This window comes from Lutjanus erythropterus, chromosome 22 (assembly GCF_056507025.1).
Source record: "Lutjanus erythropterus isolate fLutEry1 chromosome 22, fLutEry1.hap2, whole genome shotgun sequence".
Taxonomy (NCBI): domain Eukaryota; kingdom Metazoa; phylum Chordata; class Actinopteri; order Lutjaniformes; family Lutjanidae; genus Lutjanus; species Lutjanus erythropterus.
In genome coordinates, this window is record NC_139338.1 from 27,184,923 (window position 1) to 27,190,922 (window position 6,000).

At 38.8% G+C, this 6,000-nt stretch overlaps 1 protein-coding gene across 1 annotated transcript; it reads left to right on the forward strand.

Moving 5' to 3' along the window:
- Window positions 1-2,404: 2,404 nt before the first annotated feature.
- Window positions 2,405-5,367, forward strand: il22 (interleukin 22). The gene is made up of 6 exons (XM_084710937.1): window positions 2,405-2,527; window positions 2,630-2,867; window positions 3,700-3,771; window positions 3,870-4,019; window positions 4,862-4,921; window positions 5,232-5,367. The coding sequence occupies exons 2-6, from the start codon at window positions 2,691-2,693 to the stop codon at window positions 5,349-5,351; spliced, it is 579 nt and encodes a 192-aa protein (XP_084567063.1). The 5' UTR covers window positions 2,405-2,527; window positions 2,630-2,690; the 3' UTR covers window positions 5,352-5,367.
- Window positions 5,368-6,000: the final 633 nt, after the last annotated feature.

Below are 6,000 nucleotides of genomic sequence, written 5' to 3' on the forward strand. Positions count from 1 at the left end.
GATGAGCCAGAGCCTAATAATTGCATCAATATAGTGGATCAAAACCAGCGTTTCCTTTTGCAGATTTACTCAAACTTACATCTTGCGTAGCCTCGTACAGCCAGACCTCAACAGCAAAATCACTCCAACTGGTTTGACTTTCTTTAACCTCCTAAGGTTGATTTTTTAAATGCATTTTTAACATCTCCACACAATTTGAGTTTATATGTAGAGAAGCTAAGTGTTGTTTTTGAGCAAACAACAACAACAAAAAAAGATGCCCTCATATGGAGACTATATTTTACTGTGGAACAATAAGGTGACCAGTGTGTAATAAACATGTGATTCACTGACTGAACTCGGCTTTTGCAAGAACAAAATTGTAAACAATGCTACACATCTAAAAACTGTGATTTTGTCTGTTTGTTTTTTTTTTTTACTTTCTTGCTCCACACTCAAATCTCATCATTAAATTCAGCAATCTTTTAGCTCTTAACAGAAAAAATGCCTGGAAAATGTCTCGCATAAAAACTAATATCAATGTGGACTAATTTGCACTGCTTGCCAGTTTGTTTCTTCCCACATATATATTACAGTCCCTCCACGGCCGTTTTTTGGAGTTTTTGGACTGATTTCATAGCAGCTTTTCTAAAATAAAATTTCAATGCATGTTGCGATGCTTTTAGGCGAAGGGACCAAATGAATATTGCAAAGGAAAGTTGCAATTTTGGCGGCGGATATGGCGGACGCCTCTGAGTCAGACTAAAATTTGCGATGCATTTGGATGGAAACACGGCCGCCGTGTGTCAGGCGAGATCAGACTCCTGGGTGAAATCATTTTTGGATTTCTGTCAGAACTTCCAGCAGCCGTGGTCAGTTCTCAGTCACTGCAGCTCATCTGTGTCACCTGTTATTTCCCGTTCATTACCTGGATGTTCCACCTCAGATCGCTGCTTCCTCACTACGTAGATCACGTTGCGACATGTCATGAGTAATGTGACCGGCAGAGACAGAGAGATGATGTAACACCAGAGCTGATGAAAACCAATAAAAAAAAAAAAAATGGTGCAACAAAAGCCGCAGTTTGATCAGAATATCCTGCCACAGGAAACGAGTTAACATGAGCAATTCAACATGAGGTTATTTTATCATTTATTTCTATTTTATTTTAATTTTGGGCTTTTTCAGAACAAAAACATCCATCTGTCTTATTTTGTATTTAAAAAGATCTGAAGTGTCAGATGATGACAGATGAAGGATATCTGTTTTAATCCAGTCTCAGAGGGACACACACACCCACGTCTGACACAATAAATGAGAAATTACATAGAAAAGTGACACGGCCACTCGATCCTCGACTTGACACCCGGAAAAAACTGCCAGGAAAATCAGAACAGGAAAATCCTGACAGGAAAATTCTGATGTTGAAGACGGAAGAAAGTGAGGGGGCGTTAATTTGTTGGCATCAAACAATAAACAGAGTGGACAACGTCACAGCAGTATCACTGATTTGGTGACGTAATTAAATAGGACTTTCTCTGTAATGGTGTGAACGGCAGCCAGTTTTAGTTTCCTGCTCTGTTGTGGCGTCCCCCAGGGGTCAATCCTGGGTCCCTTTGACTTCCTCATTCGTATGTTGTATGTATGAAAAAGGCATAACAAGACAAAAACTATGTAAAAGACCAAACAAGACGAAACGCCATAAAAAGGTATAACGAGATGAAATGACGTAAATGTCGGAGAAAGACAAAAATGACGTAAAGATGCAAGAAAAATGTAAAAGACGTAACAAGATGAAAATGAAGTAAAAGATGCAACAAGACAAAGATGAAAAAAATTGTAAGGAGACATTAAAAAAAGTTAAGACTTGTCTGTTTATCACGTCATTAAAACATAATATCACTACAAAAACTCACTTATTATTATTATTATTATTATACATTATTACATTATACATTATTATTGTACCTTATAGTCATTTTTGGTGCCCTGTAATAAAAAATGAAAACACAACACTTTGAGTTGTTACATAATCTGATAAAAATAAACATTAAAATCTGAGCAGAGCTGCTGCTGTCACGAGCTCGTCCGACAAGTTCTGATTGTTTGTTTAAGGGAAGTTTATGTGACAAAGTGGACTTCCAGCTTCCAATCCATCAGGGAGTACACACACACACACACACACACACACACACACACACACACACACACACACACACACACACAGTGACAGAAAGAGGAAATGATGTCATGCAGAAGTACAATTAAAATGCTCTATTAGCAAATTGATGACAAACGTTTATTATAGTTCATCGTCACAAGTCGCGGCTGACAGTTAATTTCCTCTTTGTGTAAGTGACAGTAAACACATTGTACCAGCTCAGCACTGACCTGTGTGTGTGTGTGTGTGTGAGAGAGAGAGTGTGTGTGTGTGTGTTGGGGTTTTTCTGCTGGTTACCTGTCCTATATTTCTGCAGAGGGGGCGGAGAGTTGATGTGTATAAAGGCAGAGGGCACAGAGTCGTCTTCACAACAGCATCTCCTGACAGGTGAGGACACGTGCAGCGGATTCATCAAACACTTTGATTTTTATTTCTGAAGTTTCATGTAAAATATTTTGTCAGAATTAATCCTCTCTTTCTGTCTTGCAGGTGTAAACACTCTGAAGCCCTTTTGAAAGGATTAAGATAATTCCATTTATCTATCTCAACGATGAAGCTCGCCATGGTCGTCTCCGCCTTCCGTCCAGCCGCCGCCATGCTGGTTCTCCTGCCGCTGCTTCTGATTGGCTGGGCCGAGCAGCTGGCGGCGAGCCCTGTCGACCGGGCGCTCAGCCCGCCACTACGGAACCCTGAGACATACCAGGCTGTCCGGGAAGTGTCCCAACATGTGAGTGGTCAATTTAAACTTTTAGACTTTAAAATGGTCAGTTAGGTCTGGGTCATCACTCTGGATTTAATTCAAATATTAATGATCTTTAACATTAATCAACTTTAATCAGAAGTACAAGAAAAATGGTATGGTATGAAAATACACCTTCACAATTAAAAGTCCTGAATTTAAAAGCTTACTTTAGTTAAAATACAAAATAAAAAATTCCCAATAAAAATGTATTTGTTTTTACTTAAAAAAGTTCATGTGTGGGCTGACTTAAAATTTTAAATTGAGATATTGAGGGTAAGATATTAAGTTGAACCAACAACAATTAAAATGTTCATTATTTTAAATTTGAAAACATGATATTATTAATATTTATCTGTTAACCTGTAAGCAGTGTTTTAACATTGTAGTGGATCACAACAAAGCCACTTTTAACTACATTCTCTACTGTTTTGTAGTTTTTTAATCTATAAAAATGTTTCACATTTTACAACCGTATCACATTTTAGATGTTAAACTAAAGCTGTCAAATAAAAGTATAAAGTATAATATTTAAGTATAAGTATTTAAGGTTTTCTCCGATCTGAGACTTATACGTAAGAAATCCATTAAAGTCACTTTAACCACCGTGGACCTTAAGTTTTTTGCAAAAAAAATTAAGGTCCGCCTGACTCAAACAGCAAAGTTTAATAAATGAGAAATGTTTGGAATAAATTCACATCGGGTTACAGTCTAACATCCTTAAGTACATCCCATATTTGTCATATTTAAAGAGAAAGCTTTAGGTGTTTTGTGTAGCAGCCTTAATATGTGATGCTAATCTGGTTTTCTGTCTCTTCAGGCTCAGAGTTTGCTTGTGGACGACGACACCAGCAGCAGACTGATTCCCAAAGTGTCCACTAACACTAACGAGGTGAGAATCATTTTAGAACAAAACTCCTGTTGGTAAAATATTTGAAGTAATGTTCTCCTAACCCGGCCTGACCTCTGACCTCTCTCCGCCTCCTCCAGGACCACCTGAAGATCTGCTGCCTCCACGCCAACATCCTCGACTTCTACCTGAACAGCATCCTGCCCAGGCACGACAACAGCCACCACCGCATGCACCGGCTGAGGACTGACCTGACCCGCATCAGCGAGGACCTGCAGACCCACGGCTGTGTGAGTGTCACATCTGTATGCTAAACATGAGGCTAGGGCCAGCAGATGCTTAGCTTAGCTTAGCATAAAGAGCATCGAAACAGCTATCCATGGAAAAGTGAAGGGTACAAATAAAGAGTTTTATGGGGTTTATGGCGTCCCTTTAAAACCACAACTGGTTGTTTTTACACCTGTGCTCCCCGGCTAGCTGTGACCAGTCTTTATGCTAAGCTAAGCTAACTATCCACTGGCTCTGGCTTCATATTTACTGTCCAAACATGAGACTGGTATCAATTTTCTCATTTAACTCTCAGCAAGAAAGTGAATTAGCACATTTTTCAAAATACTGATAGGAATAAGATTTTTAAAACCCAACGGACAAAATTTGCTGTTTGAAAGAACAGCTAGCAGCTAGCATGGAAACAGCTGTCCATGCAAAAGTGAAGGATACTAACAATGAGTTTTATGAGGTTATATGCCAGACTACTTCCTAGCTGGCAGCAGTGACTCTAGAAGAATCAGTCCAGCTTACAAACCTCCTCAATAGTCTCAAAAATGTTGAACTATTCCTTTAAGTTGGACAGTTATTATGATAATTAGTTACAGAGCAAAGCAAAAACCTCTTCCAGGTGTAGATGAGAAAATATAAACGTACAAACAATGTTTGTTTTGATGGAGCTGTTTTACGTGTGGCGGCGATGTGGTTGATCTTAAAATCGATAAGGACTTTCAGTGGTTTCAGTCGGCGAAAGTGAACTCGCAGAGAAAAGATTGAAGCGATAACAGGTGCTAACCTGCTGCATCTCTCTCTCTCTCTCTCTCTCTCTCTCTCTCTCTCTCTCTCTCTCTCTCTCTCTCTCCAGAATGTGACTCACTACCACAACCATCATCACGCTGTGGAGTTCAGCAAGAAGCTCAGCGAGGTAAGAGTCAACTTTGAATTTTAAAAAAAAACAACAGACTGCTGTGATTGGTTGTCTTTGCTCTGGGGCTTTAGGAAAAAAAAAAGTAAAATAAAATAACCCTTTATTAACCTGTACTTCATACTTATACACATCCTTAAAGTATTTTAAGAGAAGTTTAAATATGTTCTGATGAGTGATTAATCATTTAGGTCATTTTGTAACACTTTAAATCCCACAAGTTTAAATTTAATCTCAGTTGCAGCCAAACTAATTCCATGAGTTGTGCTCGTCTCTACTGTTTCTAACGTGTTTCTAATGTTTGTTTCAGATGCCTGAGCAGCAGGGTATAAAGAAGGCCTTGAGCGAGATCGACATCCTGTACACGTACCTGCAGGACTTCTGCACCCAGCCGAGAAACGCCACCGACGCCGCCGACGCCGCACAATAACGTCTCAACTGTTTCTACTGAACACAAACAACCGCTTTTCTATTTATCACCTTTTTTTTTAAACAACAACTTTTATACTTTTATTTATTTATCTATTTAATCAGACAGTATATTTAACATTTTTCTATATATATTAAAAAAGACGTACAATATTTATATTGATCGAATAGTTATTGATCTATTTATTGATCAGAATGTTTTGATACCAAAGCACTCTGGTGTTGATCATGTTGCCATTTTATGGCTGATGTTTAAGAAAAGTTTTTACAGTATTTGAATGTTACACTCAGATGGCTGAGTCAATCTGTGTTACAAAATTTACTTGAAAATAAATAAAGTTTGGTTTGAATATGAACGCTGGTTCTTCTCTCTGCTGGTTCTGGAGTCTGGAGTTAAAGGAACAGTTTTTTATATCCGCTTAGTCCGACTGAAATGTCAAAAAACCCAAATATTGAATAAATGTTTTATGAAAAAGGAGATGCGCTGCAAAAACAAGAGAAACAAACCGGATCAAACTCACCGGTCGTAGATCTGAGAGCCGAGCGTCCGGCCTGGACTCGATCTCCGGTCCTCTGCTCAGTGGGTTCTGGTCCTCTCGCTCGCCTCCTTCTCTCTTTTTCCCCTCTTTATTGGTGACAGAAAAGACCTC